The sequence below is a fragment of the Pyrus communis genome, chromosome 5 (genome assembly GCF_963583255.1).
Source record: "Pyrus communis chromosome 5, drPyrComm1.1, whole genome shotgun sequence".
Lineage (NCBI taxonomy): Eukaryota > Viridiplantae > Streptophyta > Magnoliopsida > Rosales > Rosaceae > Pyrus > Pyrus communis.
The window spans coordinates 361,757-382,258 of NC_084807.1; the positions used below are offsets into that span (position 1 = coordinate 361,757).

The window sequence follows — 20,502 nt, forward strand, 5'->3', positions numbered from 1 at the left end:
TTTTTGTAAAGAGGGCTCGAGCCACAATTAACGGAGTACAAGTTACATTTTCTACAAAAGATAGCTCGAGCAGTTGATGCACTTCCTTAAATAAGCACAGGATCAACTCAAATAGAAAACAGAAAAAACAAAGAAAATGGATATTAATTGTCAAAGCGTACTACGTATACACCGAACTAAGAAAAGCATAACTATATATTCATATTCCATCAGGCCATACATAACTTATTAACTTATTACTCATCGTCTAGTCCAGTGCTGGTATATATGGTATAACTTGGATCCTTTGATTCACATACCCTTGATGAGGTTTAGTAGTATTTCCATGTAGTAATTAGAAACATGCTTGCGAGACCAATATGTTGATGATTTTGACTTGCTTTTCTTGGATTCGCTTGAAGCAGGCAAGCTTGCGGTAGTCGGAGAGCGTCCTTTGTCATCGCAGACTTGTGACGATGTCATGAAGCAATAGAAAAAATCACCTTTGTTTCTTGGCTTGAGACTTCTTACATGCCTAGAATATATATATATATATATATATATATATATATATATATATTAACTGGGAAGGGCAAGGAATATTTCAAGACCGCAATGCATTCTATAGACTCCACAAAGTAATCTTTATGAAGAAAGTTCGTCACGCGGCTGCCTTGACTAGACAAGGGGCACGTTGAAATTTCATGCCAAGTAATTAACCTAGAAGCAAGCTGATCTAATGAAGAAGCAGCATATATATTTTTGAGGGTTTTTATTTTATTTGGAAGGGAGGCTGATGTAATGAACAGTTCCACGCGGTTCAAAGGTAATGAAGTGTTGAATCCGAATTTTGATTGATTCATCGGCATCATGACCAAAATATGTTGAAAATTCAAAGTCTATAATCCATGTAAAAATATGTATTTAATATCATTATTTGACGATCAAGATAGTGTTTATGTTAAATACATATAAATATTGTAGCCAAATCTATAACTTTCAATATATTGATACGAAAGAAATATGTTTCATCTCCTACCTTTTTTTTTGTACAATGATGTTATTATCAGTTTAATATATGATTTCCTACCAATATATCATCTTTTATGCTCATCCCTCATTCCAATCATTCCGTCAAGCTCTCTCTAAATTTCAATTTTTTTCTAAATTTTATTTTTACTCCTAGTGTGAAGGTCCTTGTTGCGATTTGCATGCGCACGTGTTTTTGGCTATCTTTATCAAATCATGATTCTTAATCAACATTATGTGGCTCTTATTCGCTATTATGAAATGTTGAATATGGAGACTGAATACTCCCCATATACTGGGCATGGAAGTTGTTAGTGTTATCTTTCATCTGTTGCCTTCTAAGCACTTTCATTAATTTGATTGGGAACCAAATTATAAACATGAAATCCAATAATTTAAATAGAAAAACAACAAAAGACGAAAAAATTAACTATCAATTTTTGGCTTCAAAGGACTTTGCTTTTTTAGATGGAGCAAAACAATTACAAGCGAGAGCGGTATGACTTATGGGGAAAATAAGAAACTATTACAGGAGCTCCCAATGACTTTGATTTGCTTTTTCTGGAATCCTTTGAAGAACTGGGCTCTTCAGCTGCCTCATCGGAGACCTGTGACGATGCCATGAAGCAGTTGAAAAAAAACTGAGAAAATAGCCATTTAATTTGCTAGTGATTTGTAAGGGTTCAGATATATGGATTGAGATGATTTAAAGCGGGTTGCTAACTTGGTGTGATATATGGTGTTGCATTATTGCCCAAAATTTATAGTGAGATGGAAATGGGAATTTGTCGATCGATTAACTTGGAGGCCACGGAAGATTCAAGATCTCACTATTATATATGCACAATTACTTAGTTTTATTTATATCAATATAACATACTCCAGGCAAACTAGTCTATATTATAATTAAAATAATAAGGTTGAAATTTCATGTCAATATATCATGATTCGTGAGCATGAAGTGTGCAGGTTACTTTAGCTTATTTTGCAAACCTTGACTAAATAATGAGACATCTGTTCTTTCTAAATTGATTAAGAGAGTTTATTAGAGAAGCAATGTGAAAATCCTAGACTAAGACCTAGCTAAATAGTCGCATTAATTATTCATATGACCCCCAAAAGTGATTATTTTCAGTGAACTTCTAAGAACCACAGTTTTTTGCTATCAAACTTGTAAGAAACCTGTGAATTTCCAAGAAGGCTCTCTATTTCAGTCACAGACGACATTTCACATTTTCATGGTTGTGGAGATTATGGGGACCATGCGCGCCATTCAAAATAAAAAAGACAATGCACTTCCAACAATCGACGACACAAAACGTTGAAGAATCAAATGCCATACCTTTCATCTGTTATAATATGTAAGTGCCAGCTGCAGATATGGTGACAGGAATATTAGGACAACAAAGTATTATTACCTTGGAGAGCAAGAAGAGAGGGACCACTTAATAAAGTCATATATATATATGTCATCATTTTGTATCTATTTTTAAATAGTGTGATTCCTAGCAGCCTCATGGTTTTCTTCTTAACCAGAGCAATTTTTATACTTAAAATTGGCCACTGACATTTTTGTTTTACTTAAGCTGTGATGTGTGAATATATTTTTTATGAATATAATTTAGAAATTGGACATATCAACTATATGTTGTCCATTCTTAGGTGCAATGATTCATCATTAACTTGTATTTTCGATATCTATAAAAAAATTTCCTTAACCAGAATGTAACAACTACAACAAAATAGTTGTTTAGCGAAGAATAAATAGTTGCCTTAAAATCTCCATAGTATGTCAATAACCTAAACCCAAGTGGCAAATATTCAGAAATATGTGTTACGAAGGGACACCTTAAATGTAAAAGCACCTTTTGTAGATGAAAATTAAACCTGAAAACCCTAATTCTGTTTGGTTGGTGAGAAAGTTCAGTTGAGAGAGTTATAAAAAAACTCTGATTTTTTATTAATGAATCATGATTACAATGAATTGTAGATATAACAAAGAGAAACAATCTTCTCATTTAACAAACATGTGTGTGTGTGTGTGTATAAACTAATTATTATAATTTTGTACGTTTTCACTTGCCAAAAGAAAGATTGTTCATACAGAATGAGAAATACTATTGATCTTGAATTTATCCCGCCATGAACCAAAACTTTTAAGTTACTTTGACCACAAGATCACAAGCGAGACAAATACGAATTTTGGGGGAAGTAAGAGACTAGTATGGGAGCTCCCGATGATGATGATTTTGATTTGCTTTTCTTGGATTCCGTTGAATAAGGCACTTTTATACTTGCAGTTGCAGAGCCTACTGCTTCATCGGAGACCTGCGACGATGGCATGAAGCAATTCAGGAAAGTTGAGAAAACTGTCATTGTGACTTTGCTTCGGATCTCTTGTAATTTCTTTTTTCGATCGATATACCTCTTGTATTTGTGTCTAGATTAATGAAGAGTTGTGGAAAAGAGCAAGGTGATACTGGCTCTGTATGTTTTCTTTAGGCTTCAATTAGCTGAGCAAACTGAGTGTATATATAGATAGTGAGATAGAAATGGGACAATATTATATCTGTTGATTAACTTGCAGGGCAAGGAAGATGTCAAGACCACATGCATTGTTTATTAATCTTTTTTATTGCTCTTTCCCCTTGGGTGAAATCACCACCCCACGCGGCTGCTTTGACCAGCCGTTAAACCAATTAACAAAAAGCACGTTGAAATTTCCTACCAATTGAGTTAACAATACACATAAAGCACCACGCATGGTATTTAAGGTTGTATTTTCTAAAATTTGACTAATCAATATATTACTTGAGAGGCACCTGTTGTTAAGATAGCTACAATAACAGTTTTTAAGAAGAGAGATAAAGGAGATGAGAGAAAGTTGTATCAGTAGAAATGTTTTTCTTCATTAGAAAACTATACGATTTACATTGTTCACTTATATAGAAGTTTTTTGTTCACTTATATAGAAGTTTTCAATGCCAAACTTGCAGAGCAAGTACTCCTCTTTAACTACCTCCTTATATTAACTAACTCCCTCTAACCAAAGCAACAGATTCTAACTAACCAACTATATGTATAACAACCTATTTAATCTTTTGACAAGTGGCTTTGTTTTGACCATTGATAACTTCCTCACTTGGATGACACTCTTGAACTTCATCCTTCTTACATCCCCCCTCAAGCTGATGCTCGAGAACACTAAGCATCAGATTGTTGCAATGTTGCTGAAATAATGGTGCAGACAAGCCCTTTGTTAGGATATCTGCTGATTGGTCTGTCGAAGACACATGTTGAACTTGAAGATCACCCCGAGTGACTCTCTCACAGACAAAATGATAGTCGATCTCAATGTGTTTGGATTTTGCATTGAACACATGATTTGTAAAGAGGGCAATAGTTGAGACATTGTCACAATATATCAGCGGAGAGGAATGTAAAGGTACATGCATATCACATAATAGTTGTCGAATCCAGGCAAGTTCTGCAGCCGTGATTGCCAACGCTCTATACTCAGCTTCTGTGGTTGATCGGGATACCGTGTGTTGCTTCTTTGATGCCCATGAGATAGGGTTAGATCCAAGAAATACAACAAATCCTGAAGTTAATCTTCGATCATTTGGATCTCCTGCCCAATCTGCATCACTATAAGATTGCAGATGCAATGGTCCTGGTTTAAAATGAATGCCATAAGTGGATGTCCCTTTGAGATAGCGAAGGATTCTCTTAACTGCAATAACATGAGAAATCATAGGATTGTGCATGAACTGACAAGCTTGATTGACTGAAAATGCTATGTTAGGTCTTGTAAAAGTAAGATACTGAAGAGCGCCAACAACACTTCTATATTGATCAGGACTGTGATACGGCTTCCCATCATCCTTGAGGAGTCTGTGATATGGGAGACATGGTGTAGCACACGGTTTAGAGTCCTGGAGGTCAACTTTATCAACTAACTCATTAATATACTTTGTTTGAGACACAAACAAGCCTTCTGAGGTGTAACTGATCTGTAATCCCAGGAAGTAGTGCAGGAGACCCAAATCCTTCATTTCGAATTCTGCAGTGAGAGCTGTGATCACTTGGTTAATCAATTGAGTGTTGCTACCTGTGAAAATGACATCATCAACATACAAAAACAATAACACCGTGCCCTTGGAAGATTGTTGAATAAACAGTGAGGGATTAGCCTGTGAAACTTGAAATCCCAAACTTGGTAAGAAGCTGGTGAACCTTTCATTCCAGGCTCGAGGAGCCTGTTTGAGACCATATAATGATTTGTGAAGTTTGCAAACATAGTTTGAAGGATGTGTGACACTCTTAAAACCCGGAGGCTGTGCCATATATACTTCCTCTTGAAGTATGCCATGTAAGAAGGCATTTTTGACATCTAGCTGCCTAAGAGACCACTTGAATTGAGCAGCTAAGGCAAAGATCAGCCTTATAGTTGTAGGTTTTACCACAGGATTGAAAGTCTCCAAATAATCAACACCCTCTTCTTGACTATACCCTTGTGCTACAAGTCATGCCTTGTACCTTGCCACAGACCCATCTGCATATTTTTTAATTTTGTAGATCCATTTACACCCAACTAAATTCTTATCAGGTGGTAATAAGACTAAAGACTAAGTCTGTTGAGAATGAAGAGCCGCTATTTCCTCTTGCATTGCAATCTGCCATTCAGAAACTTGGGAAGCAGTTTTGAATGTTTTGGGTTCAGAAGTAACCGTAGCTAACAAAGCTTTCTTTTTGAACACCCCATTCTTGGACCTTGTTTGCATGGGATGTACATTCATTGGTATGGACAGAACCACATTTAGTCTCTCAGGGTGGAAATCAGGATCCACAGGGATATGGTGCTGTGTACCGGAGCTAGGTGGAGGCAACTGATGTAGGGAAGATGCACATGGTATGTGTAATGCAGTTGTGTCATGTGCAGGTAAAGAATCAAACTTTCGAGCACTAGATGCACCTGTTTCCAAGGATTCTAAGGTTCGAGATGCAAAAAGAGATTCTGAGGCACTAGATGAATGCATAGGCAAGGACTCTGTGGTGGGAGATGATATGGAATGAAATGAGGGTGTTAATGCTTAATTTGTTAATGTGATGACTGGAGTTAACTGGGGTGGATGCATTGTAATATGTGATGATGCAGAAGATAATTTGGAAGTGTGTGACACTTGTGAATGTTGAGTATGGAAAACTAGCTTCATCAAATAAAACATGTCTGGACACTTGAATTTTACCAGTGGCAAAATCTAGACATAGGAACCCTCTGTATTGACTTGCATATCCCAAAAAGACACAAGTTGTTGTCTTAGGTTGAAGTTTAGAAGTATTATATGATTTTAGCAAAGGAAAACATGCACAACCAAAAACCTTGAGATGTTCAATCTCAAGAACAGTGTTATATAGCATTTGAAAAGGTGACTTCATGTTTAAAGAAGCACAAGACATCCTATTTATCAAGTAAGTAGCAGTAGCACAAGCATGAACCCAAAATTGGTTAAGTAGTTTGGTAGTTTGAAGAAGGGTTATTGTTGTTTCTACAATATGTCTGTGTTTTCTTTCTGCCAAACCATTATGTTCAGGTGTATATGGACATGATTTGTGATGTAAAATCCCGTGTTGTGCTAAAAATTGGTGAAACTTGGTACTTGTATACTCACCACCACCATCACTTTGAAAGATTTTAATTATAGCAGAAAACTGTGTACTCGAATAGGCATGAAAATGAACAAAAGTGGCAAATACTTCTGATTTATTTCTTAATGGAAAAATCCATGTGTAACGAGTACAATCATTTATGAAGGTTACATAATACTGAAATCCTTCATAGGATAGTAAAGGGGCAGGTCCCCATACATCACTGTGGATTTTTTCTAAAGGATGTACAGATTTGTTTACAAGAAATTGAAATGGTAATTTGGTGAACTTTCCCTCTAAACATGGTGTACATATGGATGAACATGTCTATAGTGATGTAGGTACTTGAGATTGATGTAGAATTGCAGAAGTAATTGCATTGGATGTGTGTCCTAGCCTTTTGTGCCATATGCTTGAGTGAACTGGTTTTGCAAGGAAACATGAATGAGATGTAGGTGGTGAAGCTTGCTTCTGTGAAATGGTGAATGGTATAGGATAGTAACCAGCTCTACACAGCCCCTTGAGTAGGATTTTCCCTGTGGATTTGTCCTGAACCCAAAAAGAAACATCATCATAAATGAATCTGCACCTATTGTCTTTGCATAGTTGATAAACGGATAACAGATGCTGAGAAAGCTTTGGAACATGTAATACATTCTTAAGAGTGAGGGAATGATGAGGAACAACCAATTTAGACGTGCTAATATTGGAAATATGCAAACCTGCACCACTTGCAGTGGTAATTGTATCAGTTCCTTGATATGAAGTGGAGAGGTCCAAATTTGCCAATTCAGATGTCATGTGTGATGTAGCACCAGTGTCTGCAAGCCAAAATTGTTCAGATGATGCTGAAGGTTGATGATTGGCATGCATAGCACTGAGATTAGTGGTTGGAGGTCTCCCTTGATACGCAAAATTACTTCTGTGGTAACATTGAAGGGCTGAGTGTCCATATTTCCAATAGATTTGACATTGAATAGGAGAGCTCGAGGCAGTGTTGGTATGTCTTTGAAAGCAATCTGCAACAACATGACCCTTTTTTGTTGCATATTTGACAAGTAGGAATCTCAGAAGGGTGATCTGGGCAGTGAAATTGATATGGCTTTGGAGTACCAAAAATGTCGGGATTACCGTTGGAAAATCTGGGACCTAAATTGTATTGAAATCTGCCTCTCCCTTTGCCCCTGAAATTGTTACCCTTACAATTGCTAAAGTTGTGGTAACTCCCATTGTTGTAAGATCTAGTATTATAATTGGAATTAGCCAAACTGGATCTTCCATTGTGCCTGAAAGATGGATCAGAGGAGGACCTTGGTTGAACTTGATCAAGAACAAGTGATTTCCCTTTGTCAGATTGAATTCCAGCAACCATGGCACTACCAAAGGACAATCCGGAAAAACTGTCAAAAGACTGATCAATGATAGCTTCTTCTGCCAGGAGTTAAGACCTGAAGTCTTTGAGAGATATCCCATTCTCCCTTCCTCTGATCACACATCAAAATGTGTTAAATTCTACAGGTAGTCATTTCAATGCAAAAATTATAATATCTTCATCATCAAAAATTACTCCAGCTGCAGCAAGATGATCTCTTGCATCCTTAATCTTTTGGAGATAAACAGAAATTGATTCTGACCCTTTCTTGATATTCTGAAGTTCTTTCTTCATCTGGAAGATAGTTGGTTTTGTCACAGCAGAGAATCGCTCAGTGAGATTCAACCACATCTCAGCAGAACTCTTGCACCCAATGACGCAGGAAATGGCAGTGGTTGATAATGTGGCAATGAGCAACTGCATCAGTGCACGATCGTGCATTTTCCATACCAAGTAGTCATCATTTTCAACCCTTTCAATGTCAGAATTATCGTTGAACCTTGGTGGGCACTTTCTTCAACTATCAAGAAATCCCATAATTCCATGACTTTCCAGAAGCAATCGGACCTGAAAGCTCCAAGTAAGATAGTTGGAATCATCAAGCTTTACCGTAACAGAAGTGGAGACGATGGAGAGAATACTGGTAATCGGCGACTAAACAATCTGTAACTGAGTTGCAGTGATCATTTTGCAGATTTCGTGAACAATTTTTGACTGAGACGTTTGATCGAACAGTTGGTGGGCAGACGAGAAGAAACCAACTTTCTGAGCGACTGGTATGTTTTCCGTCGCCAAAAATCACAGAGAGATGCAAACTAGAGGGTAAAGAAGAGAAAGAAATGCTTTAGAGGTTGAGCGGAAGCACCGGATCGGCCGGTGATGATACCATGTTAAGATAGCTACAACAACAATTTTTAAGAAGAGAGATAAAGGAGATGAGAGAAAGTTGTATCAGTAGAAATGTTTTTCTTCATTAGAAAACTATACGATTTACATTGTTCACTTATATAGAAGTTTTCAATGCCAAACTTGCAGAGCAAGTACTCCTCTTTAACTACCTCCTTATATCAACTAACTCTCTCTAACTAAAGCAACAGATTCTAACTAACCAACTATATGTATAACAACCTATTTAATCTTTTGACAAGTGGCTTTGTTTTGACCATTGATAACTTCCTCACTTGAATCACACTCTTGAACTTCATCCTTCTTACACCTGTCTCATATGATCTATTTTTATTAGACATTTATTTACAGAAGCAATGTGCAAATTGTCCACTAACACCTGCTAAAAAGGATTAGTAGGACCTAATTAATCATTAATTATCATTTTCTCCTGAGCATAATAAAGCTAGACTGAAGATCACCGTTGGTTCTCTCTCTCTCTCTCTCTCTCTCTCTCTCTTTGGGTCAATTGACCGTTTGGTTCTTTGAATTCATAGTTGAGTTGTTTTATGAACTTGGAAGAATTCGGTCAATTAAAAGAAAATTACATGTGAATTTCCGAAGTCACTCTCAGAGTCTGAGCTGATAAGTGATCTCATCTGGGTTCTGGAGAGGACCACACTGTTCAAACACAATGAGGTGCTTGAATCTAATTTCAATATATGTGACACGTGCAGACAGTCCTGGCCTTTTGATGATGCAATTGTAAATTTCTTAAGAAAGGTTTGCAGTTGCAGACCAATGCACTTAACAAATTGATAAAAAAACGAAGACTCGTTCAAACACCATTTTTAGCACGCACTTACTTCTCTTTATTCATGTTCATCAAATTGAACGAATTAAATAAAATTAATGGACAAAATTAAACAGGATTGTGTATGGAAAAAAAGAGTATATTTATCATTTTTCCTCTTTTTAATGGAACCGTTATTCTTCATTCTCTCATACTATCTGTACCTTTGAAGAAATAAAATTACACAAAAACATGAAATGCTTACCAAAAATCACGATGCTAATACTGAATACCACACTTGGGGTACGGTTCACCTCTAAAAGGCCAAGGTTTTACATACGTATCATCACGAACAACCAAGGGAAGGAAGGAAGTCATGTACAAATATGGGAGAATTGAGGTCAAATAAGATGCCTAACCAGATGGATATTGCTTGAATGGCGATGTACGTAACATCACTTGACCGTACGGAAAAATTCATTCGGTTTGAACTCAATTATATGAATCAAATAAATTGGCAGTTTATCATGAGTTATTTGTTCAATTTATTCAACACATATGAATAAATAAATTTAATGATTTTTTCTAGAGATTATTTTTAGATGATAATAAAAAGAATGAACAGTTCTTGTTATGACATTATATCGCAAAACAATGTCATGTCGTCATTGAAAGTAAATAAAAGTAATGTGCTCCACTTGCATTACATGCCCACTTTCTCAGGAATTATTGAGCTTGTATGTACAAAAAATTGTCACGTCGTTATTGAAAGTAAATAAAAGTAATGTGCTCTACTTGCATTACATGCCCACTTTATCAGGAATTATTGAGCTTGATATGTACAAAATAGAAAACCAATTGATGTTATGAGGAATAACTAAATTATTTATAAGCACATCAAGTTTTCTTCTTTCCTTGACGTGAGATTCATACTCTTAATATACCTCCTCACATGTGGTGAATTTTCAAGCATAGCACGTGAACAAGATAAATGGGGTGATGTGGAGCACGTGTAGCTGATTGGCTTCACACATTGGACAACCTACTTTGATACCATGAAGATAGTTGAGTTTCCACCATAAAACCAATGGCAATGAGAGTTGCTGAGAAAACTCTCTCAAAATGGGACCCTCTATTGACTCTTTATCACCTCACAATTTAAAATTCATTCATGTGCCAACATTATAAAAATTGTGCGGAAAACATGAGGTGATTGAGAGTCTATGGAGAGTCATACTTTTGAGAGATTCTCCTTAGCATTTCGCATTGACAATGTGGAGAGCTAGAAGCCCAATTTGCTATAAGCTCATGCAAAGTCCCTTTTTCCGATGCGAGCTTCATACTCCCAACAAAAACAATCCGTGAGGACCGTGAGGAAGAATTGAACTTGAAGTTCTCTTATTATTTCTTAAAGAAACTGAAAACACTAATTAACATAAACATCAAATCCATAATTACAAAAAGAAAGATATCTAAACATGAAATCATGAAACTACTCCCAGGTACAGGATTCGACATTTCAGCAAGCCAAAATACTCATTCCGATACTGCTTTTCCCATTTGTGTTTGAATGATCACAAATTCCTCCTTGACTTCAACGTTCCACACGCTGCCCAGCAAACTGGCACCAGGGCACTTCCCTTGAGTTAGTGATGCCGTCGCGAAGTGAACTCGATTGTTCAATTCAACATGATGATATGATCATGAAAGTAGGTATACCGTATATACGCATGAGGCCAAAATGTACACTTCTTCGATCAGATTCATTATTAGTTGAAGTTCTTGCAGTAAACAAAGAATTACAACTTTACAAGCAAGACAGATTCGAATTTTGGGGGAAGTAAGAAACGACTATGGGAGCTCCCGATAATGACGATTGTGATTTTCTTTTTTCAGAGTCCTTTGAAGAAGGCTCTTTTCCGCTACTGTTAGACCCTTTTGCATCATCAGAGACCTTCGACGGTGAAGAGGGAAAGAAGCAATTGAGAAAATCTGAAAACATGGCCATTCTTATACCACTGTGATCAGTTTAGACTTGGCTGAGTGAGGCTGCTTAGCAAAGTCGAAATGGATGGGAAATGAATAACAAAAAGTGAGAGAGATATGAGTTGTTTTTAGGTCGTTGATTTGCTAGTATGGTTGCTCAGTATTTATAGTCGGATGTAAATTTGACCGTTTGCTTTATTAAATTGCGCGGCAAGGATAATGTTGAAGTTCAAACGACTTTCTTCATTAACTTGAAAAGCAAGCAAAATTTTGAAGGTTCTGTCAACTTTGTTGTTACACGACTTACGAGGTTGAAGTTCAAACGACTTTCTTCATTAACTTGAAAAGCAAGCAAAATTTTGAAGGTTCTGTCAACTTTGTTGTTACACGACTTACGAGGTACTAGGAACGAGCGCGGCTGCTTTGACCAGGCAAATACTCCATATAGACTGAGCGTGTTGAAACGTGTCAAATCGATATAAAAAACTATACTTGTGCCATCATCCATAGACGTCCTATACACATGATTTTAAGTGGGAGAGAAATCAGCCATGTCCTAGAAGAGGGAGGATCTTGTGAGGGTTTTTTTGTGAGGATCTGAAAGATTAATCAATCGTATTTATTCATCGTACATCATACAGTTATAAATTATTTTAAAATTTTAATTTAAAATTGAATATAAATAGTACCTAACGAAAATTGGTCGCACGATGTCCGATGAACGAACTTGATTGATTGATCTCCTGATCCCCACAAAGAGAATCCGAAGAGAATCCTTGTCCCTAGAAGAGGATCATCTTCAAATCCATTTTGTGGGAATCCTAGGGATCCCCACATTCTAGCCGTTCATTGTACATCGTGCGGTCAGTTTTCGTTAGGTACTATTTATGTTTAATTTTAAATAAAAAAAAGTCAAATAATTTCTAACTGCATGATGCATGATGAATGACAAAGATGTAAGGATCCCTAAGATCCCCATAGAATGAATCTGGATAAGATCCAAATCCGTCCTATAATTGTAAATTCTTATTATTTAATTGACAATTTTCTCAACCAAAAGCCTAAATTAGCAGAGGATTGGAGTTGGTTTAATTGCACCTTCACCTATTTTGCATAGCGAAAGGCAACGGGAACTTGTTCAATTGATGTTAATTACTTAATTGTAGTAGCAATTTTTTTTTTCTCTTTTCTCACCCATAACGTGAGATTGACAAGACAATTACGGTTCACAAAAGATATGAAAAATAAATATTTTTTTTCTTTCTCCTCGCTAACGAAGTGAAATAGCCAAGGCAATTACTATCCATAGAAATATAAAAAATAAAATTTTGTATGAAGTTTTGGTATGGGGAGTGAATAAGAATATGGTTGGGATTTTTCTAAAAAGAAATTGAATTTTTCAGTTTGTTTTTAATTTATTTTTATTTTAAAAACAACGGTAATTGTTGGATATATAATCGGTGTGACAAATTGACGAGATGATATCATGTGGTACGAGGCCTGCCAACTGAGGCCAATTCTGACACGTGCAACACATACGCATGACCAAAAAAGAAAGGATTGTGATATCCACATATCGTATTTTACTTCTCACACACCTCTTGATAATTTCTGACCGTTGATATTCTTTAATTCATCCGATCCGACGGTCGAAAATAAAAAAAATGTGTGAGAAGTAAAATGGGATGTGTGAATATCACATTCCAAAAAAAAAATAATGTGGCTAATGTCATGATTACGTTACACTATCTTCGGGGTGAAGCTCGAGCAAGTTCAGTCTAGTCCATTACCTTGGGTTTGTGGGTTTCACCTTCTGCCAGGGCTCCCACTGATTCCGTCAATTTACAGTAGTAAAGTAATTTTATGGTTTTTTTTATTTTTTTTATTTTTTTTATTGATAATTCTTGAATCTTATAAACTAAAGCTGCATCTTAAAACGATATGCTACCTGAAAATTGTATCATGGGGCATAAAAAAACAAAATAATACACTACCAACTTTAGCTGCATCTTAAAAAGAAATAACGAAATTTGACTAGTGTAGTTCGACAATATATAGTAATAAAGTAAATAATTCACTATAAATAGGATCTTGTTACATGCACGCCGGTTTACACATTCTTCCACTCCTTTCCATAAGTTCTTAAAACAACAAATTCACTATTAACATCATTGTTTGAACAGTACACAATCGCATTTACACATTTTGAATTTTTGTGATAAAAAAAGTGTGCATATTCAAAAACAATTTATCAAAGGGTGATGCTAGAGAGACTATATGCTTATTCAGAAATAATTTATCAAAGAGTGATAATAGAAAAATCATCTACTAAAAAATATTTTGTAAACCACATGGTGTGAAGATTGATAGTTGGATTTCTTCTTTAAATCGTTAAAGAAAGAACACAACCATCAACCTCACATCATGTATCGTCTAAAAACATGGTCTCCATGTCGAAGATATTGCCTGGAATTCAATCTTGAGAAGAAACCTTTTAGGATAATGTCTAAATGTATAGTTATGTCTAATACAACAAATGAGCAAAGTAACTCATTAGGACTATCTCAATTAAATGATATACATACAAATAATGAATCCATGGATAATGGACTGATGGAAGAAGTAATCTAAAGAAGTTAGACTACAGATACCTTCTTTACATAACCATAATGTCCAAAAAGGTTCCTGATCATAGCATTGTGAGATGGACGCTAACAATCCGAATAAACTAGTACGTCCTATGTCTTTTCAATTTGAAGGATGACAACTCTCAAACTGTTTGTGTAGGGACACTAAGACAAGTATGTAAATACTCATTAAGGGAATGAGTTCACTGAACACAATCAAACAAAAGTACTTAAATAGAGGTCTACTCACATGTCAAGCAAGTAACTTTACTGGTTGGGATAGTGTAAGTAGTCCTTCCACATCTTGGACGTGTTCTATACATTGTTGGGGTCATTAATTTATTCTTAGAGACATGTGAATATTCAACAAGGAATCTCTAATCCTCAGTATAAGAGGATGAATACTCTACGATATGATTTGGGAATCTTCGGCAGAAGTATCGAGCATAAGGGAAGAAGGCATTCCTATACTTCTAAAATGAATCATATGAGTTAGTATCGAGCGTAATAAAGTAACCATACCCTGGCAATGTGGTTGAGAGTATTGAATTAGAGAAGAATTGAATCACATTGTAATTCCAACTGAATAGGTTTTCCGACCAATTCTTCATTAGCTTAGGGAGCCATGACATATGGCTAGATGTCACTCATGGTTTTTGGGTCCCTCTTGATGGTTAACTAAGTAATCATCAAATTAGTGAGAGAAAAGTTTTAATTTAATTAGTGATTGTGTAAGTGTTGATCAATTGGATTGATACCAATCACCTCATTGTCTCACTAATTAGAACTTAAAACGATTGTACACCGATACACTCATGTGGTAAGATAACTATAGGATGATATAATTAATTAATTAGAAAGTCTTAATTAATCAAGGAAGCGATGAAATTTTGCTTTTGGGCCTAAAAGTAGTTCGGGTTCTTTAATTTCGGGTCCATTAGGCCCAAAACCGTTAGGTTTTTAACATAAGAATAAGATGACTTAAAATGATAAAATCTCAACCCAAACATATCACTTGAGGGCCGGCTAGTGGGAGTGGAGTTGAAGGAGAAAAATCAATTTGACTGGCTCACTTCTCTTTCCCTTTAAAAGGGGTGTTAAGGAAAAGTTACCAAGGTTTTGAGTGTGGTGAGGAAAAGTTACCAACGTTTTGAGTGTGGTAACTTCACAACAAAAGAAAAGAAAAAAAACTCTCTCTTTGGTTATTCCTTCATCCATCTTCCCACACTAGTGGTGTAGATCTGTGGAGGCTATCTCCTTCGGTAGCTTGAAGATAATCAAAGGGATCCAAATCATTCAAGGTGGATGAAGCAAGGAGGGAGGCTAGGAGAAAGGACCTTGAAGAATGAGAGGTCTTGGAGGTTGTCTATCATTTGACTCAAGTCTAATCCAAAAGGTATGACATACAAATCTCTCTCTTTGTTATCAATATGACCCTTTGATGCATCAAGTGTGATTTTTGAAAGGTATTTGCATGACTATAGCTTTGATTTTATGCTTCCATTGCTTATGTATATAAATTTTGAATTGTACATGCATGCTAGTCATTAGAAATCTCACCTATATATCTAGTTTTCCCTTCACTCCCTAGCATCTCCCTTTATAAAAATTGCAACCCAAAAAGTAAGTGTAGTAAAAAGCAACCAAAAGTTTGAAATTCCCAACTTGAATTTAATTTCCATGGATATATTCTAGTCGAGTGTCTTCTAGCATCACTGAATTGTATAAAAATATATGAACGAAATGAGTAAAAATATTATGACCGATTATCTATTTGCTACAATTGATTGATTGACAAAACGATTTTAATTTTCAATATATATATATTTTTTATAAAGATGATCATAATAGATTGATTTATAATATATATGACTCCAATTATAAAACACGAAATCCTGTAAACAAATTATCAAGTAATTTGAAGAGGAACTCCGTAACTTAAAAAACAAGTGTTTTTCTTCGGACTAAACTATTGAGTGATGTATTTGTCCAATATACAGGGTAGGGGAGGTAGCGAGTGGAGTTTGCCACTCTCTCGACCTTGAGCTCTATATTTTCGTATAAAATAAAATTCAGAACACGAGCGTTATCGTCTTCTTCGTTCCCAAACTTTGCCCCTTTGGATTTAGGAAAAGTGGAAAGATGCCTCTCAAGCTATCCGACGCCACCATCTCCACCTTCGACAGTGCGTTTGAGAAATTCAAAGCAGAAGCTCCAAACAACAAAGCCAATTTCATCCTCTTCTTGGCTGACAAGGACCCTTCTACCTCTCTCAGCTGGTGCCCTGGTTTGTATTTCTTTCTTTCATTTACTTCAAAAACTAAGAATTTATTTTTATGTATATTATTCAAGAAAATTTCAGCAACCCATTACATAATTCTTGTGAAATTGTTCGATTCTGTTGCAAATTCTTTATCTTTGTTTTTGTTTTTTTGTATTTTTTTTCTGATCGAATAATAATGTATTGTTTTTACTGTAGTCTATTTGGTTTAGGAATACTTATCGGAACATTAAATTGAGGAAAGCTTTAAAATTTATTCAAGTTGTGTACTGCCCACATATTGGGAGTGGGTGCCCCACTTACTCGAGGGCTTAAGGCGTGCTCGATTTAACCTCAATAAGAGGTGATGATGAATCCCCCACCCACTTGACAGTCTTAAACTAATGCTCCATCATACAACTGATCTTTTTAATGCCGTGCTTAGTTACAAACTCACGCTTATAGGCTTGGCCGAAATTCAGCAAAACTTATTAACAGGCTGAGGAAACTTTATACATAATTTTGCATCACTAAGAAATTACATTTTGAAGAATTCCAATCCTACCAACACGGAAGGATAAGTTTCTTCATGACTAATTCATCTTCTACCTTCAACTTGGACAAGATTCGGAAGTTCACATCCATTTCTTACTTCAACATACATTGAATGTTTCCAATCCTAGGCACCGAACAAGGCTTGAGTGTAGGATGCATTGTAGCATAGGCTGCTCACTTTGTATGACACTAGAAAATCCAAATTCTACAAAATGCTTCTCTTGATTCAAAATCTTAAAATTCTTGCTAGAAAGTTTTTAAGTTGAAATTTTCCCTTTAGATATATTTTGTCTCACCACGGATTTGGAATGTATATTCGAAAAGAAAGAAGTTGCTATCATTCATTGAGGTCTTCTCTGTTAATTTTGGAGTGGCTTGTTTTGTGAGGATGGGCATCTGAGTGAAAATAGGCGCTCAGTACTTGAAAAGCGAAGGAAAAAAAAAAAAAAATGGTAGAAAGCAAGTTTTGTTTCTGTCTCATCATTCTAAATAGTTTGTGTATTGAAGGGGGTTCAATGTGAAAATGGATTCCTGGAGCAAGTGAGGGAAAGATGCTATTATCAAGAGAATGTCGTTTCTTAATAGAAAATTGTATGATGGGGCACCTTGACATGAAAATGCTCCTGGTGAGAGTTGCAAATCTTGAATCAGCAGAACCACAAAAATGAATCATGGTCCTGATCCTATTGAAACTCAAGGTGGTGATGCATCTTAAGACATTTCAAATCAGAAACATTGATTTGCTATGTCGTTGAGTAAACACAGTTTTTACCAGGAGCTCCTGTAAAGGAACTAGTTTCATGCTTCTCCTACTATGACTGCATTGAGAACTACTTGGCCGGAGTCCTCCAATTTATGGTTAATTTTTTGTTAACGTAAATGGAATGTGCAATTATACATGACACGAAGTCCCTTTTCTATGTCAGATTGTGTGAGAGCTGAACCTGTAATCTACAAAAAGCTAGAAGCTACACCAGATGATGTTGCACTTTTGAGAGCTTATGTCGGAGATAGGCCAACATGGAGGAATGCACATCACCCATGGAGAGTAGACTCAAGGTTTAAGCTGACCGGAGTTCCAACACTAATCCGCTGGGAAAATGATGCGATCAAGGGTCGGCTCGAAGACCATGAAGCCCATGTTGAAAACAAAATCAATGCGCTTCTTGCGGGAAATTAAGTTTGTATCATTTGAATATCTAAGATGGTTGAATTTCTTGGATGCTTTATGACTTGTTAGACTAATGGCCGTACTTGCGTTCTGCATACTATAATAATAGTAACAAGAAATAATGTCACGACTTAACGGCTAATTGTTTTTGTTTCCTCTCTGAACTTGTTACTTGCTAGTGACTGTAGTCTAGCTGAATGCAACTTGAGTTTCAAGTTGTAGTTACCGGCTAGTTACATTCTAAAAACGTACCTGTAAATTTAACAAACAGTAATTGTGAAGGATTCGATCGTTTTCACTTTGAATCACGTTGAGTGTTTGGAAGAAATAAGTTCATGGTAGGACTTGGGAGGCATCATGCCCACTGCCAATCGGTCGAATATTGCCAGAGTGTCACCATCAAGCAGTCGACAGGCCAACGACCCGTCGCCCATCTCCACCCCCGATCACCCATCATATCGGGAAAGTCGATGTTCAGGGTTTGGTTGATAACAAGCGGGCCTGAAGCTAACCGTATGAAACCGATGAAAGCATGAACCATTTGAAAATAAGGATTGTATTAGCAATTTATACATAGTTTACTTAAAGCTCAAGCTATGAGCGGAGCAATTTAATTTACACCACAACCTCCTCTACTATTTATACACATGTGGATGGACTGTACTAACACTTCTCTGCTTCTCTGTGAGGTCAAAAATTATTAACAACATTGCAACGTTTATACAAACTCAACACTGCCTTTCCTTCCTTGTTCTTTCACCTGGCAATGCCTGCAACTCAAAGAAAATAAAGAACCGCATGGTTAGTGCAAGCGAGGGCAGACACACACAAGTAAAAACTGAACTGGAAAGACAAAAAGAAAGATGACCAATGAGAATATGAACTACTCTCTACTCACACTGTTTTACTCAGCTTCTGAAAAACAGTTCAATCCCGTGTTTCCAAATTTTCTCCAGAGCATTTTTCAATGCTAATTTACTTCAAGACAGTGTAGCCACCTTTGTAGGGAAAACACCGTGATTAGACAAAACTTGCCAATCATGCCGAGTCTTACAGAGTTGCTAAAATTCAGAAAGTCCAAGCACTAAAAACATATCAAAGTGCGTATGACACCACAGAGAATATTGCAAAGATAAGTTTGCACTAAATTACCTCATATGCTCTTAAATTTGAGCCTTTGATAGGGTTCGGGTCAATGTCAAATTAATGTCACCATAAGGTACTTCTTGTTTTACATCAACAAGACCGTAAGTCTTCAAAACCTGAAATTGACAATGAACAATCACATTAGTAGTTACATACCAAAAAATGCTCAATTCGTACTTCAACAGGCAGTATAAGTTTTCTTCACCCAAAAAAAAGGGCACCATATGTTTTGCTTGTTCAAGTAGTATGAAAGGAAACAAATGGCAAACCAATTTAACAAAGAAATCACTCAAGTCCAATACATTTGACTTGATGTCAAACTAGTGGTGCTAAGAGAGTGATTTTTCTGGCTTATTGTTTGTGGAATGACATTTGCTGGAACAAATATCAGGGTGAAATTAACAAAGAAAAAAATTCTTTTTTAGATCAAAGAAAAACAGATTTTGGATAATTAAACCGTTTTCCAAGAACTAGGTTATCATGAACATCAATTATCCCTAGCTGTGCATTGAAAACTATACAAACATTTTGCTCCCTTGGAAAGAGACTCTAAGAAAAGACTTGGACTACTTGGATCTAACAGAAGTCATGACACAAAACCGTGCGCAATGGCATTCTAGGATTCATATAGCCGACCCCACTTAGTTGTTGTTCCTACATCATCTAAGATAATACAAATAAGAGCGAAGGAACTTCCTAGCTCCGTGCAACTAGCTGATTAGGCTTCCTCTAAAAACAAGAAAACCCGCTCTATAACTACCCAAGAATCCTGTTTTCTTACATATCTATGATGTATATATAAGATCCATGCTACATCAAATACTTGGCGAACTTCAAAATTTACTATCAATAAAAGCACACGCATCCAAAACAAGGCAGCCAAACAGAAATGGGTCAAAAGAATTACCAGTGTTTCATAGAACATTCGAGCACATTCTATATATACTAAAAGCCGGTGGATTGGCACTGTTCATTAACAGTGCCCATCCGGTTTTAACCCTCATTTTATTCATGGTTTTTGTACTTTGGTGGGATTGTGCAGTAAATGGT

The 20,502-nt window shown here is 36.2% G+C and overlaps 3 protein-coding genes and 1 long non-coding RNA gene across 4 annotated transcripts; 1 reads left to right on the forward strand and 3 right to left on the reverse strand.

Moving 5' to 3' along the window:
* Positions 1-4,097: 4,097 nt before the first annotated feature.
* On the reverse strand, positions 4,098-5,354 carry LOC137733487 (uncharacterized mitochondrial protein AtMg00810-like). The gene has a single exon (XM_068472636.1). The coding sequence runs from the start codon at positions 5,352-5,354 to the stop codon at positions 4,098-4,100; it is 1,257 nt and encodes a 418-aa protein (XP_068328737.1).
* Positions 5,355-11,152: 5,798 nt separating this feature from the next.
* Positions 11,153-11,801, reverse strand: LOC137733459 (uncharacterized). Its single transcript, XM_068472611.1, has one exon. It carries the CDS (start codon positions 11,713-11,715, stop codon positions 11,515-11,517), a length of 201 nt encoding a protein of 66 aa, XP_068328712.1. The 5' UTR covers positions 11,716-11,801; the 3' UTR covers positions 11,153-11,514.
* A 4,527-nt stretch (positions 11,802-16,328) lies between these two features.
* Positions 16,329-18,448, forward strand: LOC137733305 (thioredoxin-like protein Clot). The gene is made up of 2 exons (XM_068472467.1): positions 16,329-16,607; positions 18,062-18,448. The coding sequence occupies exons 1-2, from the start codon at positions 16,463-16,465 to the stop codon at positions 18,313-18,315; spliced, it is 399 nt and encodes a 132-aa protein (XP_068328568.1). The 5' UTR covers positions 16,329-16,462; the 3' UTR covers positions 18,316-18,448.
* Positions 18,449-18,588: 140 nt separating this feature from the next.
* On the reverse strand, positions 18,589-20,387 carry LOC137733306 (uncharacterized). Its single transcript, XR_011068449.1, has 4 exons — positions 20,360-20,387; positions 19,459-19,568; positions 19,205-19,367; positions 18,589-19,076 (listed from the first exon to the last, which is right to left on the reverse strand). It is a non-coding gene; the product is annotated as an uncharacterized lncRNA (long non-coding RNA).
* Between the last annotated feature and the right edge of the window lie 115 nt (positions 20,388-20,502).